Source organism: Ochotona curzoniae, unplaced genomic scaffold (assembly GCF_017591425.1).
Source record: "Ochotona curzoniae isolate NIBS_2020 unplaced genomic scaffold, NIBS_Ocur_1.0 scaffold_4701, whole genome shotgun sequence".
Lineage (NCBI taxonomy): Eukaryota > Metazoa > Chordata > Mammalia > Lagomorpha > Ochotonidae > Ochotona > Ochotona curzoniae.
Window position 1 is genome coordinate 40,044,873 of NW_024467122.1, and position 24,730 is coordinate 40,069,602.

Genomic DNA, 24,730 nt, shown 5'->3' on the forward strand with positions numbered 1-24,730 from the left:
ACAACAACAACAACAAAAAGATGGGGAAAGGCTGAGAGCGCAAGGCAGGTGCGCGAGGGGCGCACGGCGGCTGGCGGGCAGCGCGGCGGGGTCGGGGGTCGGGCGGCCCCCAGCAGCCCCCCAGCCCCGCGCCCGCCGGGGGCCGCAGCTGCGGGCGCGCAGCGTGTGCTCGTGGGCGGGGCGGCCGGTTCGGCCAATCCGGACGGCCGGCCGGGAGGGGCGGGGCCTGCCGGCTCGGCGCCGCGAGTCCTCCTTTTTGCACACACACGAATACAAAGAGCCCAACGACCTTCGGGTATCCTTTTTCCATTTTTCTCCCCCCTCCTCCTTCATCTCGTGTGCGTTTTCAAGATTTTTTAAAAACTATAGAGCTCTGTGGCCGTGCTGGGGTGAGGAAACTGTGGCGAACGGGGGAATGTGCGCCTTTCCTCCCGTTCCTTGGGCTGTCTGTCTTCCTCTTTCTTTTTCCTGATCGAGGTTTTAAATATACCCAGAAGTTGAGAAGCAGGATGGCCGTGTACAACTGTTTCCAGCCAAATTGATAAGAGTTTTTTTTTTTCTTTTTGGTATCACATGATAAGGACTTGGGAAATTTTTGTGGTTGAGGAATTTAAAAGATCTCGCTGCTTGGGAAGTGTAGTTTTTTTTTTTTTTTTCTTTTTTTTTTAAGCGGGCTGAAGGGATCATGTAGAAAAATCTGCAACGTTGAAGGAAGGAAGCAGAGATTTGAGGCTCCCTCACAAACCGAACTCTCGTGCGTTTTTACACACCCGCCCCCAGAATCCAAACCAGGTGGCTTGGATGTGGCAACTATCCAAGGCCAATAGGTGAAAAATAATTGGGATATTCTGAGGGTGACACTCATTTCCCTGGGGGAGGGGGAGGGGAGCCCTTGTTGCGTGTTTTGCACACACACGTTTCAGGAGGATATTTCTGTGTGTGTGTGTGTTTCCTGAAGCAAGTGATTTTTCAGAGATATCTTGCGGTTTCTTCGTTGTGCGTATGTCTGGTGTGTGTATATATGTCAGATTTTTATTATCCAAAGGGTTACTTTTCTGGCTTTTATGTCTGCCAAGTAGCCCCTGGGATGGGATTTTATTTTCTTTTTCTGTTGTGTTCCCAAGTGTGATCCAAGCAGGGTTTCTTGTGCCAAGTAGAGCTTAGAGGAAAATCCCTGCTAGGTATACGTGGCACTCTCGTGCTGTATGCATTTGCTGGATTTTTCTGCTCCATTTGGGGAGGATCGTTTGGGGGAAGCCTGAAGGAGCTGCCGGCTGGCGAGTCTCTAGTCCGCGAGGCCAGTGCGGGCAGGCCGAGTATGGAATCCGGAGTTCAGAGCCGCATTTGCTGACTGTTTTGGCTGAGTGGTTTCGCTTTTGACCGTCTCCCGTGCTTCCGTGTGCAGCCGTGTCTGTTTTGGCCTCTCTGTGTGGTTCGGTTGATGTGTTGGGAAGTTCTCTCTTGGCTGGTTGACAAAATGGTCGCTCACTGGTGAAGACTGATTTGAGAAACTCCACAACTGGGCCTAGTATCAGGGCTGGGGGATGGGTAGGGGGGAGAAGTAGCCCAATCCCCCAAGTCAGCTCGTCGGTGCTGGTGGTCGTGCGGTTAGGGTGGGGATGGGTTGGGGTGGCGTGGTGGGGGAGCCAAGAAGAGGTAAGACAAGTGGAGGAAACGCATTTTGTTTCTCAGACTGCATTGTACGAATGGAACGTCTTCCCGGGGCATCTAAGAGTCAGAGAGGAAAGAGGATGAATTAGCAAACAGGCTCAGTGCGCTCTGGGGTGTAGGAGTGCTGTCCTCCCAGGGGCACTTCTCACAGTCTAGGGAAGACTCCCCCATCGGGTCTCTATCAGATTGCAGTGGCCGCCAGGAAGTCTGTGGGAGATGAGGGAGAGACTGGAAGGAGAAAGTGTAGCAGCCATGGAGAGAATGCAAATCTGCTGAGATACATTGTCATTCCTTCAAAGAACAGCTGCGATAAGATGACTTTGTACAAGACCTTGAAACTGATCATAACCCTCTGGGTTTCTTAGCCCGTGCTTTTGTTTGTTTTAAATTTTCTTAGCGACGTCAGATCAGTGCTCAATAACACCAGCTCCACTGTGGATCCTACCCGTTTAGACTTGTTGCATCTCCTTGAGCTCTTGGCCTCTTCTGGTGACCCGTGTGGTCACGAGCGAGAGGGGACTTTTTGCTGGAGATTTCCCCTTTCTACCGCACCTAATTTCTAGCGGCTGATGAAACTAGAGCGGTCCACAGCCTCCTCGGCTACTGCGTTTCTACATACAGAAACGTTGGCTTGTTAGTGCCCTTGCTTGCAGTTTCTTTGTGAGGAAGAATTTCTCCCACAATCTATGCTTGGCCTGGCCTTCTTACCAATTCAAAGTGAATCTAGACTCTTGATTTGACCTGGGACCCCTAGAGATGAAAAGTTGCTTAACTAACAGCAACTTTTAGTACTCTCTGAAAACTAGAAGCCATGGCCGGCAGAAACTGAAAGTCGGTCACTGGGAAATTTAGAAAACCGACTTGTGGCCACCATATTGATCGTCGTGTACACACAGCTTGGTAAGCAGCAGAGAACAAAAGCAAGTAAACAAAAAAGCGAAAAATGGCGTCTGGCGGCCTTGAAAAAGCCTCACAGTCGCGTCCCTCCCTGAGGAGGGCCCTCCCCTCCCTGCTCTTTGAGTGACTGTGAATGGTAGCCACTAGGGTTCCCTGGAGCTGCTCCCGCCCATTGTGCAGCCGCCAATCAGCGGGAGCCGGATGGCTGGCGGGCGGTGTCTCCCCGCGTGAGCGCGCGGGCCAGGTACACGGGCTGAGTCGGCGGGAGCGGCGGGCAGGGCACCTGCTGTGGAACGCGTTCGTGTAGGGCTCCTGAAGCGTGTTCCCGGCGGCGAGGGCCGGCTCTGCGCGCTCTCGTGGTGTCACGTAGTCCACTCGTGGTGACGTAGCCGCGCTCCCGCTGCCCTCCCCTGGCTCCCCGGGGCTGTCTGAGCGCAGTAGCAGATCGCCTTGTCTGCTTGCTGCCTCCGGAGCAGTACTGGGTCTCATCTCCTTGTGTCACTGCTGTCCCTGTCTGGCCGCATCACGCTGTCTCCTTGGAAATGGCTCTGCTGTCCCTGGTGCACACCCTGTTGTTGACTGATATTTAATCAGCTAACCTTAACTGAGGGCACAGGATGGAATTCTGGGGGCCAGATTTTCCTTTCCCAGCCTCTCCAGAAATAGGGAAAGATTGCTTTATATCAGGAATCTTGTTATAAAAACCTGAAACTAAAAGAAAAAAAATGATAGATTTATCTTTTGCAAAATCAGACTTACAGATAGAAAAACATCTTCTGTCCTCTGGATAACTAACCAAACAGCCACAAAGGCTGGGTCTGAGCTGAACTCCACACTGGCCTCCCACATGGATATAGGGCACCAAACACTTGGACCACCCTGCACTGCTCTCCTAGGCCTTAGAAGGGAGCTGGATGGGAAGTGGAGCAGCCCACATGGGAGGAACGCCAGTTTTACTTGCTGTGCCACAACACAGGCCCCTGAAACTAGAAATTGTTATCTTATCAAGTTGCACTTAGTGAATTCCAAGAAAAAAGAAAAAAAAAGTCTTTTGGATGCCTTGTTAGAAATTCTTGTCCTGCCATGGGAGTATGCTTGGAATTTTCAGATTCCCTGGACTCCTTTTAAAACTCCATCCTGGGATACGGAGCCAGGAGCCAGGAGCTTCCTCCAGGTCTCCCACGCAGGTGCAGGGTCCCAAGGCTTTGGGCCATCCTCGACTGCTTTCCCAGGCCACAAGCAGGGAGCTGGATGGGAAGTAGAGCTGCCAGGTTTAGAACTGGTGCCCATATGGGATTCCTGCACGTTCAAGGTGAGGACTTTAGCCACTAGGCCACAATGCCGGGTCCAAAATAGATAAATCTTTAAAAAAAAAATGATTCCCATCATGTCCTTTGAGTCTTTTTTTTTTCTAATCCCCAAAAATGTGGTCTTAGGTTTCTTTTTACAGGTCACTAGATGGGTTACCCAAATTGCATAAGAGTATTTTGTGCTGTTTATGCTATTTTATTACCCGATCTCTAGTGAGAAGGTGCCCACTTCTGGTAGAAATGGATTTTGAGAGGATCCTATAACAGACGAGCCATTTTGCACCCAAAGTGGCAGAGCCGGGCTCACCAGCAGGGCTGAAGCTTGAAGTGGCCATTTTCCCTTTTGATTTCTTCAAATAAAGATTATCCTGTGAATTGCCCTGCTTTCCGTAATCACATTTTAAGGGAGGCCATTTCCAGGCTGACCCATCAGGAAGACCTAGATCATCTGAGTGACACCATATCCTGCACATCTCGTCAATAATGAGAAAACTCTTATTTTTCATAGTTTGCAGGTGAACTCAGTCGTGCAGAAAATTCAGAGTGGAAAGGAAGCAAGGGAAGTGCCAAGTGTATATTTAGTCCTAACGGAAGTACATATGACTTGGGAGAAGAGGGATAGTTCAGCTTATGGGTGGTCTCACCTGGAGGTGTCTGTGGGGTTTCTGTTTTGTCTAAATGTGTATCAAGCAAAAGAAGAAGAATCAAAATTATTGAAAAGTACATTTTCAGGCTCATTTCCCATTTATTAAAATTAGACCAGCACTGAAATGAATGAACCTCTGGCAAGTGTTTGATGAAAACGTAAGTGTGACATCTACTATAATTTTGTCTTGGCATCATAAGATTAAAGATTTTTTTTTCTTAATACCCAAGTGTACAAGTTATGGCATTTGACAAAAAGCATGTGTATCATCTGCACTGGTTGATCTTGGTTGGTTACTAGTTTTTCTTTTGCCAGCACAAACAACTCTTGCTTTTAAAATAAAATTTCCAGCAATCTGAAACTGCTAAAGTGGGCAGTGTTAATGCTGCATATTCATGAGGCTGACCCTGGCTGGGTCATTTAGTGGTGTTAACCACTGCTTTGCTGAACACGCTAAGGAGTGATGGCTTTGTGGACTCATGATTTCAGTTGTCCATTTGAGAATAAAATGAAGGTGCCAGGATGAAGTCTAGGTGTGTTTGTATTGTCAGCAGGGTGAAGAGGACTGGAAAAGCTGAAGCTGGGCCTGGCGTGATAGTGTAATGGTTAAGGTCCTTGCCTTGAATGCACCGAGATCCCATATGGGCTCCGGTTCTAATGCTGGCAGCTCCACTTCCCATCCAGCACCCTGCTTGTGGCCTGGGAAAGCAGTCAAGGACAGCCCAAAGCCTTGGGACCCTGCACCCATGTGGGAGACCCAGAAGAGGCTCCTGGCTCCTGACTTTGGATTGGCTCAGCTCCAATAGTTGCGGTCACTTGGGGAGTGAATCATCAATGGAAGATCTTTCTGTCTCTCCTCCTCTCTGTATATCCGCCTTTTCAATAAAAATAAATAAATTTTTAAAAATAAAAAAAAAAGAAAAGAAAAGGCGCAGAGATACACAGATAGGCAGAGATCAGAGAGAGACATCTTCCATCTGTGGGTTTATTCTCCAGATGTCCTCAACACAGTTAGTATCAGGTCATGCTAAAGCCAATCCAAATCTCCCATGTGGATGACAGGCCCCTGAAACTCTCCCTGCTGTGTCAGGGTGTGCCTGAGCTGGCAGCTGAACCCTGGAGCAGAGCTGGACTTGGCCCTGGCACTGTGAGGTAGGATGTGACATCTCCATCACTGTGCCAGCTGCCCACCCAGGTTTGTATTCTTGAAGTCTTTTACAGTGTCTCTACTTCTATGTTTGTTAAGTGATGAAATGTCAGTTCTGGAGCCAGTGCACTCATGCAGCAGGATAAAGGCTCTGCTTACAGTGCCAGCATTCTACATGGGCCGAGATTCGAGTCCTGGCTACTCCAATTCCAATCCAGCTCCCAGGTAGTGCTGCTGGGAAAGCAGCAGAGGATGGCCACGTCCTTGGGTTCCTGTACCCATGTGGGAGACCCGGATAAAGCTCCTGGCTCCTGGCTTCTGACCAGCCCAGTTGTGGCCATTTGGTTAAGTTAACTAGCATATAGAAGGTTCTCTCTCCCTCTCTCTTTTTTACCCTACTTTTTAAATAAATAAATTTTAAGTAAGAACTGTTAAACCAACCAACAAAACAGTTCTTCCTCCAGGATGTTGTACCGTCATGTCCACAGCCCTCACTCTCATGAGCTTTGTTGTAACTCACTTAAACAGTCTCCTAATCTTAAGCTGTTTTGTTTTGTGTATCTAAGTCGGAGAAAGCTACAGCCCATAGGCTAGATTCAGCCTGTTATTCTGTGGCCCACCAGCTAAGAATGGCTCTTAGATTTTTTTCATGACAACATCAAAGATAGAATCTTGTGACAGTGCAGTATCTATAAATAAAGTTTTATTGGAGCATGGCCCTGCTCGTTTGTGTGTATATTGTAAATGGCTGCTTTGTTGCTACAGGGGCAGGGCTTGGTCAGTAGTTGTGACACAGAGCACGTGGCCTGTCTGATCCTTTATAGAGAAATCTCGCCTCTCCTCCCTTGTCCGCTGCTTCCATGACTAGTTTCCATGTCGCCTGTCAACGCTGTGCCTGACCCACGAGCCCCTTGGCTCAGATGCCTCCTGCAGACCCAGCTGGGTCATGGGGGCTTCTTCCTGCCCTTCCCTGTCCTCCTCCTTCATATCGCTGAAGGCTAATTCCCCAGGATTTTTTCAGTCTATCTCCCATTTTGAGGCACTTGTGTGTTTTTTGCTTTTGGTTTCAGATATTCTAAATTTAGAGCATTCCGTATTCCTTAGGCATTCCCATTCTTAAATTCCCTGTGAGCTCCTTGCATGTATAGACTTTGTCCCTTTAGTGTGTACCTAGGCAATGGCAATCCATTCCTGTGATTCATCCTTTTAGTGTGGCTTCCTGTTTCGAGGGTTTTAAAAACACTTTCTCCCCCCTTTTCATTTGCTTGCCTTCCCTAATAGAGATATAGCCAGCTAATGAAATGAGTACTTTGTTTGTAATCACCTACCCAGCATTTAAATTGTTATCTGGTTAGTAAATAAAAAGTGAAATACTCCTTTATTACTTGCTGACCCCAATTTCTTTCTGCATCTTGCAGCTGAGGTGCGAGACTGTAGCAAGAGGCAGAGGAATTAAGTCAGCAAGAGTGTCCATGGAAACCAAAAGCCATTTGAATGTCCACTGGGCTACATTGTACTAGACCAGGCTTTTATGCACAGCTTTGTGTTAGGTTCAGAGGTGATTGAGAATGAGAGAGAGAGAGAGACTTTTAGTTCCCATAAATGGCTTTACTAATCAGGGGAGAGTCTGATGGGCCACTTCCTGGCAGGACATGGCTCAGGACTACTTCCGCTTGGTGGTGTGACCACGTAAGGGAAATGGCTGCTTATTTATAAAAAAGCACTGGGCCTTTATACAGCTTAGGCACGGGGGATGGGAAAAGGCAGCAGCTCCCTGGGTTGCATGCATGTGACAGGGTACTCATCTTGCCAGGTGCTGACCTGCAGAGTCCTGGTTAGGGTGACTCGACATTCCAAACGTTCCTGGATGGGAGTGTCAGCTTGGCTTCAGCAGGGTGGTGGAGTCACTTCTACTCTGCCCAACCTAACAATTTGCATACCGGTTGCTCTGAATGTGACATTCCAAAATGGATGTAGTGTGGCAACATGCAAGGTGGAAAAACAGAAAAGAAATCAAAAGCAAAGGGAACTTACAGTAGGAAAATACATTTTCAATTAAAAACTAACAGAGTTAACTATTAGCTTTAGTTCAAAGCTATAATAGTAAAAAAAAAAGCAAATGATTTTTTCCCCTTAGTTAACTAATATAATAGAAAGCTTTGTATTTGTAAATCCTTTTTTTTTAAGATTTATTTCATCTTTATTGGAAAGTCAGATATACAGAGAGGAGGAGAGACAGAGAGGAAGATTTTCCATGTGTTGATTCACTCTAGAAGTAGCCATAATGGCCAGAGCTGAGCTGATGTGAAACCAGGTTCCAAGAGCCTCTTCCAGGTCTCCCATGTGGGTGCAGGGTCCTAAAGCTTTGGGCCGTCCTCCACTGCTTTCCCAGGCCACAAGCAGGGAGCTCCATGGAAATGGGCTGCCGGGATTAGAACAGGTGCCCACATGGGATCCCAGTGTGTAAGGTGAGCTGCTAGGCTCCCGCACTGGGTTGTATCTGTAATTACTTTTAAAAGATTAATTTTTTTTGAAAGCATAATTACATAGAGAATCTTGAGTCTGCTGGTTCACTCTGCATATGGTCACAGTGGCTTGGGCTGGGCCAGACTGAAGTCAGGAGCCTAGAACTCCACCCAAGTCTGCCATGTAGGTGACAGGGACCCAGATACTGCTTTCCCAGGCTCATTAACAGGAAACTGGATTGGAAGTGGAGTAGCCAACTAGGACTCCAACCAAGTCTCGTGATGCCTATGTTTTAGCGGACAGCTTAATATGCTGCACCACAATGTTGGCTCATGTAAGCACATTCATAGAAAGTTGAATTATTGTTTCTTAGAAATTTGGTTATAGATCTAGGGGCCAGTTTCCATCAATTCTATTTTCAGACTTGGCATTAGATTCAAGATTAGGGCTTTGAGATGGTTATCCAGGCTGAAATACAAAAGATTACAGAGGTGAGCATGGCACACAGCTGTCACGTGTAGGCACTGGCTGTACACCCATCTCTAGGTACATGCATAGGTTTTTGAAATTGTCACAGGAACACTCCAGGTGGGCAGAGCTGAGCAAACTAGGACTTGGGAAAGTGAAATCATTGACTTAAATTCACATAATTCATAAATCATGCAGCCAGATCAAAACCTGCTTTTCAGGGCCTGACTTGGTAACCTAGTGGCTGGAGTCTTTGCCATTCATGTGCCAGGATCCCATAATGGTACTGGTTCATGTCCTGGTGGCTCATTTTCTCATCCAGCTCCCTGCTTGTGGCCTGGGAAAGCAATTGAGGATGGCCCAAGGCCTTGGAACCCTGCACTGGCTTGGGAGACCTGGAGAGGCTCCTGGCTCCTGGCTTCAGATCAGCTCAGCTCCGGCTATTGCACTCACTTGGGGATTGAATCATCGGACGGAAGATCTTCCTCTCTGTCTCTCCTCCTCTCTGTATATCTGCCTTTCTAGTAAAAATAAATAAATCTTTTAAAATATTTTTAAAGATTTATTTATTTTTATTGCAAAGTCAGGTATACAGAGAGGAAGAGAGACAGAAAGATCATCTGTCTGTTGATTCATTCCCCAAACGGCCACAACGGTCGGAGCTGAGCCGATCCAAAGCCAGGAGCCAAGAGCCTCTTATGGGTTTCCCACCCGGGTGCAGGGTCCCAAGATTTTGGGCTGTCCTCAACTGCTTTTCCAGGCCATAAACAGGGAGGTGGATGGGAAGCAGAGCTGCTGGGATTAGAACCAGTGGCCATATGGGATCCTGGTGCATTCAAGACAAAGACTTTAGCCACTAGGCCAAGGCGCTGGGCCCAAAAATAAATAAATCTTTAAAACAAAAACAAAACCCACTTTTCATTGTAACCTCCGTTTGGGTGCCATTTCAGAAAAATGACTATAGCAGTTGTCACTTTGATGCCAAAAAGGAGTTAGACAACCTGTCCAGTGTCCCACGGGACTTAATAGTTCTTAATTTTTTGTTTGTTTGTATCTTAATTTTTGAAAATAGATTGGTTTTGCTTGAAAGGCAGAGTTATGGGGAGGAGGAAACAGAAATTTCCACCCCCTGGTTCAGTCCCCAGGTGGCTGCAATGACCTGGGTTGGACCAAGTTGAGGCCAGAAGCCCAGAACCCCAGCTGGGTCTGTTACATGGGTGGCATGGGCCACATTCTGCTCCTTAAGCAGAGGTTTGGCAGGAAGGAAGCTGGAATGGAAGCAGAGCAACTAGGATTCCAGCTGGCACTCTGATATAGGAGTAGTATTGTGCCAGCCTTGCGTGGCAGCTTAACCTGCTTTACCCCAATGCCAGCCTACCATCTTAACTTCCAATTTTATTAATGCTAAACCAAATTGGAAAGCAGTAAATCAAATATAACTTTCTTCTCTCATAATCTATGTTTAAGACAATGGTATTAGTCAAAAACTAAAACAAAAATAACCTGGGACAGGCCATGCTCCACTTGCAATCCTGCTCCCTGCTTATGGCCCAGGAAAGCATCGAAGAATGGCTCAAATTCTTGGGACCCTGCACCTGTGTGGGAGACCCAGAAGAAGCTCCTGGCTCCTGGCCTTGCACAGGTCCAGCTCCAGCTGTTGCAGACATGTGGAGAGTGAACCAGCAGATGCAGCACCTCCCTGTGTGTCTCCCTGTGCGTCTTTGTTACTTTTTCAAAAAAAAAAGAAAAAGAAAAGAAAAAGAAAAACTGTAATTTTTTAAATTACTGGGACAGGCATTTGGCACCTTGGGCTGCTCACATTTCATCATCACAGCGTCTTGATTTGATATTGGCTTCACTCTTAGTTCCATCTTCCTGCATTCCTGTCTCCCAGCTGGGAGATCTGGATTGAGCTGAGTTCACCCTGGATTGAGTGCTGGGCTCCTAACCAGCACAGCTGTGGCTGCTGTGGGAATCTCTCTATCTTTGCCTTTCAAATAATAGCAATAAAAGGCTTTGGGAGCAGTATAGTTCCTTATTTAGGAAAGGAAAGAATACATAAACGATTCATCCACGTGAATTGACACGGACTGGCCCAGCGCGTTCCTTTAACCTTTAGTTTTAATTTGGTTTAACCTTTAGTTTCAGGTTTAGCGATTCCTTCCAGTGACTCTATTGACAGCAAAGCTGTAAATGGTTTGAGCTAAGTTCTTAGCAGAAGTGAATATCTGGCTCAGATAAACCGTTTCTTCGACACGTAGGGTAAAAAGAGCAAATTAAAGACTATTCTTTAATAACCAAGTATAATTAAAATGCATTGTCAGATTTATGTTTTAGTACCTCGGAGGCTTCATATTGGCTATTTCTGAAATGAGATTGCTGATTCAAAAGAAGAAAAATCCAAAAGAGCCTCAAGATATAGGAATGTCTCCTGACCTTCTCCTTTTCTTTTAATTGTGATGTAATGATACGGTTTACAGTGTAGGATCGGACTATGTTTTGGGAAAACTGTCCACATACTTAAGGTTTTATCACTTGGAGCTTCAGGCAGGATTCTTTCTTTCCCCTAGAAGTTCTTTGGAGAGTTTGCAGTAGTGCACATCAAAATTCCCTCCTCCCATCCCCCATCCCGGAGCGACTGGAGAGAAAGGCAGTTTGGCTTCTCACAGGCAATGTGATTTCTGTTGGGGGCTGGGCTGGTCATGTGGGCACTGAGGCAGGCCTTGTCCGTGTGGAATTGGGGGACTCCCTGAAGGAGCAGAAGTAGAGGGGAAGGGTTAGGAGGGGCTTGGAGGGGAGGGGCCCCGAGGCATGATTCCTTTGGGCTCAGGGACTGGAGGACTCAGGCCTACTGATCTTCTTTGCAGGAGGCACAACCATCATAGGCAGGAGCTGTGTGCCACCCTGGCCCATCCCAGCTGCATTCCCCACCCTGCCACCCAGTTGGTCCTTGCACTCTCCTTCCCCGCCCACAAGGCAATAGTGAGAGGTACTAGTGAGAGGCTGATGATATGCTTCAGGCCGCTTGTCTTTTTAAAATAAAGATTTTTTTTATTTTTATTGGAAAATCAGACTTACAGAGAGAAGGAGATATAGAGAAAGATCTTCCATCTGCTTGTTCACTTCCCAAGTGACTATCACAGCCAGAGCTGCACCGATCCAAAGCCAGGAGCCTTTTCTGGGTCTCCCACGCAGGTGCAGGGTCCCAAGGCTTTGGGCCATCCTTGACTGCCTTCCCAGGCCACAAGCAGGGCGCTGGATGCGAAGTAGAACAGCTGGGATTAGAACAGGTGGCCCATATGGGATCCTGGTGTGTTTAAGGCAAGGACTTTAGCCGCTAGGCTCCTGCACCGGGTCCAGAAGCTTGATTCTTTATGTCAACAGAAAGTGGTGTTGGTTAAGTGGACAAACACAACACAGGCTTGGAAGTAGTGATGACTGGAGTCTGCTGTCTCCCCTCACCTTGAAAAAGACATATACCTTCGGTGCCAGTGCCATGTTTCCTCTGCAGCAGGCTGTGTGCTGTTCCGCCGGTGACAGCCTGGGGTGGCAGGGGCGCTCCAGCTCTTTCAGGAATTGTGTCCCAGCAACCAAGGGCAGTACTGGCCTTTTATGGTCGGGCTGGTGAAGGAGGATGGGGGAATCACAAAGAAAAATCTTCCTTTTCTTCCTTAATCTCATCTTTCCAGATGACATAGGGTCTGTTGGAGGCTGCTGTCTGTTCCGTAGGCCACAGCGCTGGGGGTCCCACGCGTGGGTGCAGTGAGCATGTCTTCTGCTCTCTAGCAGTGTGCCTAGCGGCAAGGCCACTGCAGGCATCCTCCCCGCGCCAGTGAGGGCTGAGGGTGACAGCTGGAGTGTGGTGCATCTGCAAATAGAAGAAAGAATCTGTCCCCTGTGCAGGCCATGAGAGGCAGCCATGGGCCGTGGGCCCTGCCGCTTGCTTCTGCTTCCAAGAATCCACAGCCTGGGACCCAGGCTCCTGTGATCACACTTGCTGAGAAAGGAGAGTGACCCGCAAGTGCTCGGTGCATGTGTCCCAGCCACAGTGTGAGACCGGCTGACCGGAGCCTCCTTTTGCAGCAGTTCCACAGCGCGAACTCGGTGTCACACTGTACATGTCACCATGTCCTTCAGTGCCACCATTCTCTTCTCGCCTCCCAGTGGCAGCGAGGCCAGATGCTGCTGCTGCGCCTGCAAGAGTGAGAACGGCGGAGGCAGCACAGGCGCTCAGGGGGGCAACCCTCCGCCCAGCACCCCCATCACAGTGACCGGCCACGGCCTGGCGGTGCAGAGCTCCGAGCAACTTCTGCACATCATCTACCAGCGGGTGGACAAGGCCGTCGGCCTGGCAGAGGCCGCCCTTGGACTCGCCAGAGCCAACAACGAGCTCTTGAAACGTCTCCAGGAGGAAGTGGGTGAGCTCAGGCAAGCGAAAGCATCCACCCCGGAGGAAGATGGGGATAGCCGGACGCACAGCACCCCGCTACAGGATACGGGGCCTCTTAAAGAGAGTCCAGGGGAGGCCTGCAAGGTACCGTCCGCCATGGAAGAGGAGTGCGACAGCGTGGGCAGCGGTGTGCAGGTGGTGATTGAGGAGCTGCGGCAGCTGGGAGCAGCCTCGGCTGTGGTGCCCGGGCCCATGAGCTTCCCAGGCCCGCAACGAGACCTGCGGCTCCCTAGCTGCGCCCTGGCCACCGGGGAGGGACCCCCGCTGCTCAGCCCTGTAAGTATGGAGGGCGCTCCGGAGCTTGGGTTGCGCGCACCCAACCTGGGCGATAAAGCAGGGTTTTATGCCTGCGTGTCTTGGCGCTTCGGCTTCCTTCCTGAATCCATCCATCAGTCGCGCGGGCTGGAGATCATTTCTGGGGTACCTGGTGGTCAGGGGGTGTCCTGCCCTCGCACTCAGCAGCCCAGCATGGCATCTTCTTCTCCACAGCTGGCTCAGCTGCTCTTCCCCAGGCCCCCTGCCTCTCCCGGCGGCAAGAATGGCTGCCATACACAGACGGCTCATTCATATTTGATCATGGCTCTCTGCTTGCCAGGAGGAATTTAGCAGAGGGAGAGTGGGAGACGGGAGTGTAGACAGGAGAGAAGGTGAGAGGCAGAGGACAAGAAAGAGCATAGGGATGGGTGTGGAGAGGGAAAGAAGCGGGAAAGCTAAAGCTGTGGCAGGAGAAGGCATGGGATGGAGGAAGGGAAGAAAGTGCAGAGGGCAAAGGGCAGCAGAACGGTAATGGTAAGAGAGGAGGGACCAGAAGAGAACAAGCAGGTGTATTTGTGAGCAGGAAAAGGCAGCCATAACCTGTGCTGTTCTGCTGTGCCGGCACCAGGCCTACAGCCAGGAGAGCCTGGTGGAGCTGGAGACCCGCAGAATGCCACCGCAGAGATCCTGGACCCAGCCGCCTGCGCTCCCACTTTCCCCTCCTCTGCCCTTTCTTCTGCTCCTCCCACAGCACAACCCAGCGAAGGGGGCTTAACCAACCCAGCGAAGGGTCAAAGGAGCAGGAGCGAACTCCTAGTCCGTCTGCTGCAACTGAGAAAGGGATCACTCACACCACTCCGATTCCCATTTGGCAAAGCCACGTGGGCAGACAGTGGCCACTTCTGTGCCTGGGCAGGACCTAGAGCCAGCCATCTGGGCCCAAAGGGAGGAGTGTGCCATGCTGGGCGGCGCGCCCCCTTCACCCCCTAGCTGTAGTTCCTGGAGGCAGGGCCAGCTTCCAAACTGACAGGATGGAATTAGATTTCACAGCACAGAAAACCACACGCTCGCGGGTCTATAAATCTCCGCCTCCTCCCCCGCTTGGTTCACTGCATAGTGCGGTGTTTTTTCTCCCCCTACTTGCACTGTTTTGTTTTCTTGGCTGCAGAGGTCCGCTCTCCCGCTCCCGGTGCCCCCTCCTCCTGCCTTTTCCCGATCCTGGATGTCCTTGAGTGTGGGCACTGGCAGTCAGGTGGATGTGGCCAGGGGAGGGGATGGGAGTCGGGATGCAGCTGCCTCTCCAGGGATTCCTGGCTTCTGTTTTATTTTCTTCTCCTTTTGCTCGGTTTCCCTTTCTCAGCAACATTTCCTCCCCTAGTCCCTTTTACATCAAACACTTGCCCAGCTACGTTCACACCCGGGGCAAGCCATGGACAGCCATGCACACACCCACAGAGCCCCAAATGTGCCCGTCCTCCAGGAACAACCCACCGTAGGTGCTGTAATGCCAGAGTGTTTGTCCAGCTTCCCACAGGAGAAACAGATCATTGGCCATTAAAGACTGTTGGGGACAGCCCTGTCTCCCACCCCACCCCATGCCCTCTCCACCATCTTTCCACTACCAAAGAATGGTGATGGTCCAGCTTTCCCTAAGCGGGGCCAGCTAACAGGCTGCCCTTGTGTGTGTTCTTAGCTGGTGGATGACTATGTGGCCTCCGAGGGTGCCGTACAGCGGGTACTGGTCCCTGCTTACGCCAAGCAGCTCTCCCCAGCCACCCAGTTGGCTCTGCAGCGGGCAGCTTCAGAGACAGGGCCAGAAAACGGGACCAAGCTGCCACCGCCCCGGCCGGAGGACATGCTCAGTGCTGCTGCCCCGTTGGACGGAGCCTTGGAGGAACCCGGCCCCGGGGGCACCGGAGAGCTGCGACACTCGCTAGGGTTCACTGCTTCTCCGTGCCGGACGCGAGGGAGTGGGCAGAAGAACTCAAGGCGCAAGCGGGACCTGGTACTGTCGGTGAGTGAGCCCCATCTCTCTCCTTTCCAGAAGCCTCCACATTTGGGGAAGGAGAGCCTAAACTCTTCCGGCATGGGAGGGGAAGGATGGGAGGGATAGTCTTCATGGCCCTGCAGGGAGGCAGTGCCCTTACTATATAGGTAAAGCTCCTAGACTTTATCCAGCTGGAATGATATCTTCCTTTTTAAAGAAAAGGGAATTTTATCACATCCCCCAGATTCTAACATTTTTAAAAAAGATTTATTTATTTATTGGATAGATAGATTTATACAGAGAGAAGGTCTTTCATCCACTGGTTCACTCTCCAGATGACCACAATGGCCAGAGCTGAGCCGATCCAAAATCAGGAGCCAGGAGCCTCTTCTAGGTTTCCCACATGGGTTCAAAGAGCCAAGGCCTTGGGCTGTCTCCTGCTGCTTTCCCTGGGCATAAGTCGGGAGTTGGATGAGAAGTGGAGCAGTTAGGACAAGAACCAGCGCCCATGTGAGATACTGGAGCCACAGAATGGAAGATTAACCTCTTGAGCCATGGCACTAGCCCCTTTAATCATTTTGATGGGAAAATCTTTGAGGGCTGCAGCAGATTAGTCACCAAAAGGTAGTACTTGGAACTGCCTACAGATTTAACCAGTGTGCAGGATTAGGGGCAAAGGGTCAGTGTGCAGGGTCGGGGCAAAAGCCAGGCTGCGTGTGACAGGGGCCAAGGCCCATAAGACACACTCAGCTCCGTTATGCAGTTTTGGAGATTCTAGCCATTGCAAGGGCTCTTAAGGGGGAACACAACCCAGCCTGGATCAGATCTGTCTGAAACCTTGGAGTGGCTGGGAGACTCTGGAACTCCCTGCTGAGCTGGGAGCCCCCCAGCCTGGCTGCTGACCCAAACCCCAGGGACCTAACCCTGCTGGGAGTTTGCCCATGGGCACATTTGGAAACCCTGGGGCTGGAGTGGGATGCTGTGGAAGAGACCAGGTGTTATGGCCAATCTCCTCCAATGACACACACAGCAAGCCGCCCCCCAAAGCAGTCTCCAGCTCACAGCTCCACAGTGCAGAAGCTGAGACCTCTGACGGGGGACCCAGGCTTCTGGATCAACTCTCTACCCAAATCCTTCTTTCTGATGACTGTGGGGAATGTCCTTTGGCCATAAACGTCATGTCTGTACTATCTGCCACAAGTTCCCATTCTCTGGATAATGGCTGATGTGGGATAACAGGAGTCCCGGTTGGGAATGGAAGTCATCACCCACCTCGAACCCCAAATCCCACCATACTGTGTAGCCCATGGCTTCCATGATGCCTCGCAAGCAGCCGAGTATCATTTGTACCTTCTTGATTTCCAGGGCTTCCTTCTTTTTTCCCAGAGTCAGCTCTCCTCCCCTCATTGGATTTGTTTTTCCATGTTGAGATCCCCCTGCCTGGAAGGCCCCATTCATAAATCACCACAGACTTGCTTCTAACCCTCATTTCTTACTTTGAATATGTTCAGGGACCTCTCTGTTATCAGAAGGGGCCAAGTTCAATTTCTCTGCCCTGGATTTGAGCCGAAGAAGGTCCCTCTGGCTCCCAGTGACAGAGATGGAACAACACACCTACAAATGCATTTCTAGGGATAGCAGTCCCCCCACCCCCGACCTCATGGTGTTAAAGGCTTAAACCCATGTGCCACTAGGGTTATAAGTGTAATCAGGGTTTTCCTCCCTGCCACGCCATTGCTGCCTACTGCTTCCAGGAAGCAGGGCTGTGGGGAAGCCTGGCCAGCCCACTGGAACCAGGGGCCTGCTGGGAGGATGCCACAGTGCTGGCCCAGGAGCCAGAAGCACAGGCAAGGGTCTTTGCTGCCCACCAGACAGCGGGGTATAGAATGTTCTGTGTGCCAGGTGCTGGGCTCAGAGGGGGCGAGAGAGCTGCCACTTCTCACAGGGGAGTCAGAACAGCCGCTCCCCAGTGGGCCAGGCTTCCTGCGTGTTGCTGCCAGGGTCCCCTGGCTCCTCAAAGCCATGCCTGAACTCTTAATACTTTGGAACGCCACAGCCCTTCAGGGAAGTGTGTTTATTTTTAGCTCTCGCGGGAGGCAGGTGAGCCAGCAGCAGCCTTGCCATCTCCACACTCATTGTCTGGAGTATTTTCCTTTTCCACTTCAAGCCTGGTTGGATTTCTATCAGCTGATCTCTTCCAAGCCACTTGAGTCAGAAACTTTGTAACTCCCCTTTTTGCCTTTTTTCTTTTTAAAATGTTTACTTGTTTTCATCTACTTGAGAAGCAGAACAACAGAGAGAAAGTCATCTTTCACCTGCCGGTTCATCCCCAAAAGCTCAATAACATCCGGGGATGAGCCAGCTAAAGCCAAGAGCCCAGAATGGCATCTAGGTCTCCCTCGTGGGCGACAGGGGCCCAAGGACCAAAACCATAATTGTTTGCTCCCCAGGATTTTAGGAGGCTAAATCAGAAGCAGAGCAGCTGGAACTCAAACAGGCACCCTGATCGGGCATGTGGGTACCCCAAGTAGCAGCCCCAACATCCACCTGCTTCTTTTTGTTTAAAACTGTCCCAAATTGTTTTCCTAAGGCATTCATCCTTTTCCTTTGTGATCCCTTCAGTTTGGATTTCTAAGAGATAAAATAACTATGTCAAACATGAAGTCGGTACAATAACAGTCCTTTTCATAGAGCCACAAAGCATTCATAATACTTTGTGAAGTTGGTCTGGCTGGTCAGTGTTGGAGGCAGAGGGATAAATCGGGCATTTTTGCAGGATGGGGACCTGTCAAGGTGTGCCAGAAAATGGGCATTTTCTGAGGGAGCTTTGCATGAAATGGAATCAGGAACAACAAAACTAAATGTAGTAGCATGAAGTGTAAACATCCTGATTAAACTGTGGAGTGGGACCAGCATTGTGGCACACTAGGCAAATTCTCCACCTACAGCGCTGGTATCCTACACAGGTACCAGTTCAAGTCCCAGCTGCTCCACTGCTATCCAGCTTCTTGGGAAAGCAATGGAGGATGGTTCAAATGTGGGAGACCTGCAGGACCCTGGCTTCAGACTGGTCCAGATCTGGCTGTTGGCAGCAATTTGGGGAGTAAACCAGCAGATGGAAGATGCATGTGAAAGGCAGAGTTTCAGACAGAGGAGAGAGATCTTCCGTTTGGAGGCTTAGCGTGCTATGCCACCATGCCAGCCCCATAAAATACATTACTATTAATAATAATAATTGCAGAAATGAGCTGGATGACCTGGAGACTTGGGGCTGGGCTACTGAGGGAGGACAGCTTCATCATGGAGTCCCTTCATAGCAGCATGGAGCCCTGCCCAGGGAAGGAATGCTCCTTTGCCCAGATCTCAGCCAGTGAGTCCCAGTCAGTTCCAGGCACCACTTTGTAAGAGGGACACTGGCAGACCAAAGACTCTCCTACCCGAGGAACCTGGGGCTGTTTAGACTAGATGAGGGAATGGCTGGAGAGTGCCTGAGAGCTGACCTTTCCAACAGTTAAACAAGAGTAGGTGTTTGCCAAGGCATGAAGATGCCCTTCTCCTACAGCAAAATGCTTGGAGATGCTGCCCTGCTCCCGATTCGGCTTCCTGCCGAAGCAGCACCTGGGCGGCAGTGGTCCCGGCCAGCATCGATGGGCTCCCGCCCACCACATGGGAGAGCTGGAGAGTCAGGTGCTAGCTCCCAACTCTAACCCCGGCTTGCATTTGGGGAATGAGCCAGAGGATGAACTCGCTCTCTCTGTCTTGTGCTCACTCTCACTCTGTCACTTGAGGAAAAAAAAAAAAAACAACTAGAGAAGTTCAGTGATCAATAAGGTGACACAAAAAGAATCCATCATAGTAGATTTGTATAAGCAATGCTGAAAATCAGGCTGTTTAATGATACGAAAGGGAGGCTGAGTGAGACAAGACAATCTCCTAGGTCCTTGCAAGTCACATTCCTATTATTTCAGATCACGGTGCATGCACCCCTGACGTGTGCAAAGGTGTCTGCAGAGCCTTGGGTGGATCTGGGGCCATTTTGGGTCATCAACATTACTAGAGGATTTTGGAAGACTATATATAAAGTCACAAAGGAAAGAGAGAGATCTTCACCTGATGGCTCTCTCCCGCAGTAGCCACAGTGGACAACGGCCTGGGCTGTGTCCAGCAAAGTCAGGACTCCATCTCGATCTCCCCTATAGGTAGCAGGGGCCCAAGCACACAGGCTGGCTTTCACTGCTTCCCTGGGCACACTAGCAGAGAGTTAGATGGGAAGCAGTGCAGCTGGGATTTGAACCTGTGCACACATGGAATGCTGACATCACAGGTAGCAGCTGAACCCACTATTATCATGTTAGCTCAAGATTTTTTTATATTGAAAGAAATGTGGACTTGTTGAGATAGCCTAGGGGCTAAAATCCTCACCTTGTAAATGCCAGGATCCCTAGGTTCTAATCCCGGCAGCCCCATTTACCATCCAGCTCCCTGCCTGTGCCCAGGGAAAGCAGCCAAGAATGGCCCAAAGCCTTAGGACCCTGCACCCGCAAGGGAGAGCTGGAAGAAGCTCCTGGCTTGAACCAGTAGATCAGAGATCTTTCTCTGTCTCTCCTTCTCTCTGTAAATCTAATCTGCCTTTCAATAAAAATAAATACATCTGAGGGGGAAAAAAAGGAAAGAAATATGGGAGTGGGCATTTAGCTCAGTGCTTAAGATACCATGGGGATGGGGAACATTGTGGCATTGCAAGTTAAGCCTCCATCTGTAGCACCAGCATCCCATGTGAATGCTAGTTCAAGTCCCAGCTACTGCACTTCCCATCCAGCTCCCTGCTAATGTGCCTGGGAAAGTAGCAGAAGATGGACCAAGTCCTTGGACTCCTGCACCCACATAGGAGACCTGGAATTATTCCTGGCTTCAGCCTTTGGTCTGGCCTCACCCTGGCTATGGCAGCCATTTGGGGAATGAACCAGCAGATGGAAGATTCTCTAACTCTGCCTTTCAAATAGATACAATCTTTAAAAAAACAAACAAACAAAAAATACCACTGGGGAATCCTGCACCGTGTATCAGAGTACTTGGGTTCAAGTCCCAGCTCCACTTGGAATGAATGTGCCCCCTGGGAGGCAGCAGGTGGTGCTTAAGACTGTCTGCAGTCTGTCCTAGCCCTATTGTTGGGGAGCAAATGGGGAATAAACCAGTTGATGGGCAATTTCTTTCAAAGAAAAATTTTAAAGGAGTTATTGTTTGGAGACATGTTCTACTTTGAGTTGCCCTAGCTGCACATGAGCTGGCTGTTTGCTGTTAGGGTTGTGTTCACGGCAGTGTCTGAAACTTCACATTATTAAGGGGCAGAGGTATTTCAAACACACATTTTCTTTAACATGTGTTATAAGCTGAAATGCACATCACTGCCTTATAAGAACTTAGTTTAAGAATAGTAAGCATTTGTTTATTGATGTATTTATCATACACAGTAGCTTTAGTTCTTTATGTAAATAGCTAGTATTATATATGGTATTATTGACCTCATGTCCGATGGAATTTATGGTGTTTTTGCAGTATCCATTTGATGATGATAAATTTGACAGAAACTCTGTCTCATGCTCATCATTAAAAGTTAATTGTATGAATAGAAAAAAAAAAGGGGGGGGGGCAGAGGTAAGACCAGGCAAGGGCCTGGAGTCTTGACCAAAACTGAATAAAATGTGGGGGTGGGATGTGGCATTAGAAATACCATCTGGGGCACCCGGCACGGTAGTCTAGTAGCTAAAGTCCTTGCCTGCGCACCCCGGGATCTCATGCGGGCGCCCATTCATGTCCTGGCAGCCCCGCTTCCCATCCAGCTCCCTGCTTGTGGCCTGGGAAAGCAATCGAGGATGGCCCAAAGCCTTGGCACCCTGCACCTGCATGGGAGACCTCAAAGAGGCTCTGGGTTCCTAGCTTCAGACTGGCACACCTCCAGCCGTTGTGGCCACTTGGGGAGTGAATCAGCAGATAGAAGATCTTCCTCTCTGTCTCTCCTCCTCTCTGTATATCTGCCTTTCCAATAAAAATGAATAAACCTTTACAAAAAATAAAAAGGAAAGAAATACCAGCTGAGATGGCCTCTGGCTAAGAAAGGACGTGTGCAGAAACAGCCTCCAGGCCATGGGAACATTCAGACACAGAGCCAGGGCTGGGGACACCATCCCCCCATGCCAAGGGCCAGAGGAGGCTCTCCAGAACATGCACTCCGGGCTTGATTCTGTTCTTTTTCTCCCCCTAGAAACTTGTGCACAATGTGCATAACCATATCACCAACGACAAGAGATTCAATGGCTCTGAAAGGTAAGGACCCTTTAACAGAAGAAGCAGCCCCAGGTTCTCCACCAAGGAGAGGGAAGCAGAGGGGGATGTCGCAGTGCAGCCACAAGGCCACGGCTGCCCCCTGGCCCCGCACCCTTTGCACCCTACCTTCAGGCCACAAAGGGGATGACCATGCTGGGTATCTCTGCTTGGCTCTTAGAAAGCCAACTGCCTTCTTGACCTTCTTCTCTTGGGCAGCATCAAGTCTTCTTGGAATATTTCGGTCGTGAAATTCCTTCTAGAAAAACTGAAACAGGAGCTGGTGACGAGTCCCCACAACTACACGGACAAGGAGCTGAAAGGTGAGGGGACTCTCATTGCCCCCCTCCCTCCCTCCCTCCTACACTCCCACTCCTTTGTTCTCAGGGAAGAAGCATAATGGATATTATTTAGGTGGTTTCGAAAATAGTGAATTTCAAAACATTTTGGGGGGCTATTTTTCCTCTCCTACAATATATTCACAGAATTACCTCAAATTGCCATTTATTCCTGTACTCAGTGTGAAATGAAAATGGGAGAAAGAAAGAGCTGAAACAACTTTGAGGCATTATGCTTATACAGGGCCCAAGTCGGAGGTGCTCCGAAGGGGCGGTCAGAAGCCAGGCCTGTCCTTTTGTCCCTGAATATTATAGTCTGGGTTTTCTGCTTTCCTAGCCTCTCCTATTTTTTGTAGCTCACCTCAAGGTGTTAGGAAAGCTTCCACTGAGAAAGTACTATAATCGGTCATTGGCAGAGTGCCGGGTTTGGGAGGTGGGAGAGACACCCAACATGGGGAGGTGAGTGCAGAAGTAATGGCAGTTGTCTTCTTCTGGCGAGAGGAATTAGTGTTAGAGATGGAGGGCAAAACCAAAGAGGAATGAATGGAGGCCCTGGGCTCATTGAGAAGGTCTGAGGTATAGACAGCAATGCCAGGCTCCGGCTCAGTGCTGCCGGGGCCAAATGAGAAGCCCACAGCACACCATCCTGGAGGAGCCTGTTCTTGTCCCCCACCCAGGTGCATGCGTGGCCTACTTCCTTACTAAGAGGCGTGAGTACCGCAACTCTCTGAACCCCTTTAAAGGCCTGAAGGAGAAAGAGGAGAAGAAGCTTCGAAGTCGCCGCTATCGGGTAAGTTCCCAGGCCTTCTCTCAGTGCTTGTGAGTCCTCACAAACCATGCTGGAAAGGGTCAAAGGTCAAGGTGGTGGAACAGGGAGTTGAGAGCCAGGAGCATGTGCAGAGAAGACAAGGATCCAGTTGTGGCCTGGGCACTGGCTTCCTGCAGACACGGAGTTTTACATAGCCGACCGCCCCATCCATGCCTCGTGCCTCCACATAACGCCCCGCTTTCTTTCTCTTCCTCACCTCCTTCCGGGGCTCCTGCCTTAGCTTTTCGCCAACCGATCCAGCATCATGCGCCACTTCAGCCCCGAGGACCAACACCTGTGGAAAGATGTAACGGAAGAGCTGATGTCAGATGAAGAGGACAGTCTGAACGAGCCAGGGGTCTGGGTGGCCCGCCCTCCCCGCTTCCGGGCTCGGCGCCTCACGGAGCTCTGCTATCACCTGGACGCTAACTCCAAGCATGGCACCAAAGCCAACCGCGTGTATGGGCCACCCTCGGACAGGCTGCCCTCCGCAGAAGTCCAGCTCCTTCCCCCAGAACTCTATAACCCCAACTTCCAGGAGGAGGAGGAGGATGGAAGGGATGAGAATGGACCCATCTCCCCTTCCTTTGACCAAACGCGCAAAACCTGCTGTCCTGAGTTGAACTCATTCATTGAAATCAAGGTGGAAAAGGATGAGTGAACTCCATTAGCCGGGAATGATTCTGGCTTCTCGCACTCCCCACGTCCCAGAAACTTGCTTCTGTGGTGGAGTGCCCCCTGCAGCCCAGGAAAGCAACTTGTCTCTCTGCTCAACATCCTAAACAGTCTCCAGTGGGTGCTTTCCTGGGATGGAGGAACTGATACAGAAAGGAAGAGCTCCCCACACTGTGAATGGCAAGCCAGAAGATGCTTATTCCTAAGCAGGAACAGTGCCTCAGAGGGGCTAGGGAGGAGGAAAGGAGAATCCTGGGTGTAAGAAACATGAGGCCTTCTTTACATATGCCGCTGTCTCTGAGTCTTTTTTTCCTCTGGCTGCCTGGGTTTCACTCAAAGCTCAGGAGCAGCCCTGATGGTACCTCTTGCTCACCCAAGCCTTCAGCTCTGCTCTGCAGGGGAAATCGGGACGTCCTTGAAAATACTGCCACCTGGTGGCCGGTTCAGTCACCGGCTTGATTATTGCCCGCCATAGTCACAGTTTATTACAATTTGGGAACCAGAATCTAGCTATAATAGCCATCATTTATCAAATTATATAAGGAAGATTTCACTATTACCATCTTATAGATGATGAAATTAAGGCTTAAAGGGTTTCTGCATCTACCTACCACTTTTGCCACTGAGTGACCAAGCTGACTAATCTGTAGCTATTTCCTAGTCTTGTCAGGCAAATCGTACTCCAGGGAACGTGTGTGTATGCGTGCACATGCACACATTTTAAATAGAATGGAAAGTAGAAGTGAATTTCTATCCATCCAGTCATTCCTACAGCAAATACCAATGGCTTACCAGGCATCAGCTACCTTCCTGGGTACTGTGGCTACCCTGTTGAGAGGGTTAGAGGGTGACTACAGGTTTCACTGTCTGGTCAAGAAACTAAGTAATTGTATAGGCAATGAACTGTGTGTGTGGTAAGGAGTGGGAAGCGTGCAATGGAGTGGACAGCACAGGACCACTGACCTGCAGTTACAGTCCGGAAAGGTAATCCGAAACAGATTTATTCTTTAAGAAAATCTTTTTTTTAATTGAAAAGGCAGATTTACAGAGAGAAGAGACAGATCTGCCCACTGGCTCACTCCCCAAGTGGCTGCAACATTGGAGCTAAACCAATCAAAAGCCAGGAGCCAAGAGCTTCTTCTGGGTCGCCAACGCTGGTGCAGGGTTCCAAGACTTTGGGCCGTCCTCTACTACTTTCCCAGATCACAAGTAGGGAAGCGGAGCAGTGGGACACAAACCATTGCCCATATAGGATCCTGATGCTTACAAGGTGAGGTTTAGCCACTGAGCC

At 49.9% G+C, this 24,730-nt stretch overlaps 1 protein-coding gene across 2 annotated transcripts; it reads left to right on the plus strand.

Annotated features, from left to right (window-relative positions):
* The first annotated feature begins 253 nt into the window (after positions 1 to 253).
* CUNH14orf93 (chromosome unknown C14orf93 homolog) lies at positions 254 to 23,725 on the plus strand. 2 transcript variants are annotated; one of them, XM_040969418.1, is made up of 7 exons: positions 254 to 295; positions 12,295 to 13,331; positions 15,004 to 15,324; positions 21,560 to 21,621; positions 21,838 to 21,941; positions 22,634 to 22,746; positions 23,006 to 23,725. In XM_040969418.1, the coding sequence occupies exons 2-7, from the start codon at positions 12,732 to 12,734 to the stop codon at positions 23,423 to 23,425; spliced, it is 1,620 nt and encodes a 539-aa protein (XP_040825352.1). In that variant the 5' UTR covers positions 254 to 295; positions 12,295 to 12,731; the 3' UTR covers positions 23,426 to 23,725. The 2 variants fall into 2 exon arrangements, with proteins under 2 accessions (XP_040825352.1, XP_040825353.1); XM_040969419.1 differs by lacking the exon at positions 254 to 295 and having other exon boundaries at positions 12,206 to 13,331; positions 23,006 to 23,117; positions 23,238 to 23,725.
* Positions 23,726 to 24,730: the final 1,005 nt, after the last annotated feature.

What these genes read in the sequence shown, in the direction of transcription:
- CUNH14orf93 (XM_040969418.1), top strand. Translation starts at nt 12,732, where the DNA reads ATGTCCTTCAGTGCCACCATTCTCTTCTCGCCTCCCAGTGGCAGCGAG. An exon ending in GACCCCCGCTGCTCAGCCCT is followed by an intron (nt 13,332 to 15,003) that starts GTAAGTATGGAG and finishes GTGTGTTCTTAG; the next exon opens with CTGGTGGATGACTATGTGGC. An exon ending in AGCGGGACCTGGTACTGTCG is followed by an intron (nt 15,325 to 21,559) that starts GTGAGTGAGCCC and finishes TTCTCCCCCTAG; the next exon opens with AAACTTGTGCACAATGTGCA.